The 677-nt window shown below is 35.5% G+C and overlaps 1 protein-coding gene across 1 annotated transcript in view; it reads left to right on the forward strand.

The window, feature by feature from the left end:
* The window catches only part of C922_05498 (hypothetical protein), a gene marked incomplete at both ends in the record, with an annotated part of 2,489 nt that extends 2,271 nt beyond the window's left edge, over positions 1-218 (forward strand). Inside the window, one exon of the mRNA XM_008821069.1 lies at positions 7-218. Coding sequence (XP_008819291.1) covers positions 7-218 — 212 coding nt within the window. The remainder of the gene's footprint in view (positions 1-6) is intronic.
* Between the last annotated feature and the right edge of the window lie 459 nt (positions 219-677).

Consider the following 677-nt stretch of genomic DNA (forward strand, 5'->3'; position numbering starts at 1 on the left):
ATAGAGTAATGTCCAGATGTTTTGATGTACTAACAAAGAAGGAAGAACACTACAATGAATTTTTCAAAAGCTTCATCATGAAAGATGACTTGACCAAACAGGAATTAGTGAATTTCTTGAACAATTGCAAGAAGGAGGTTGCTGAATTGAGAGAATCTTTAGAGACCTTTGCGAAGAAAGAATTCGATGCAAGAATTATTCCAAAAAGGGGTAACTAAAAATGGGATTTGTCAAGTAGAAGAAGTTACACAAAGGAGTGATAAAGCGAATGATTCTCCACATATATTGCCAGTGCCAGCAACTATTGCGCAGGTTAATAATGTACCAAAGGAAAGGGGAAAAGCGTATGCTTCGCTTCGATGCTATAATCGAACAAATTCACTTGGAGGAACCGACATCTCATAATCTTACGGCCCAGCGATCCCAAATGAAGAGCAAAAAAAAGAAGAATAGGGTTTCGGAGTTTTCCATAATATAGCATCTGTGACATACATATCGCGTCGATAGATATCCAGCAAAAAAACAAGGATATCTATGCGAAATATAGAAGCTACTCAGATTGGTAGTTTATCTATAAATGAGGTACATCTTTTTGAATTTCTCTTTGTAAGAAATGACAATCTTCTCTATATATGTGGTTTCTCTTCTGAGTTAACTCAATTTTTTTAGTTTGTTTC

The sequence above is a fragment of the Plasmodium inui genome, assembly GCF_000524495.1.
Source record: "Plasmodium inui San Antonio 1 unplaced genomic scaffold supercont1.83, whole genome shotgun sequence".
Classification (NCBI taxonomy): Eukaryota; Apicomplexa; class Aconoidasida; order Haemosporida; family Plasmodiidae; genus Plasmodium; species Plasmodium inui.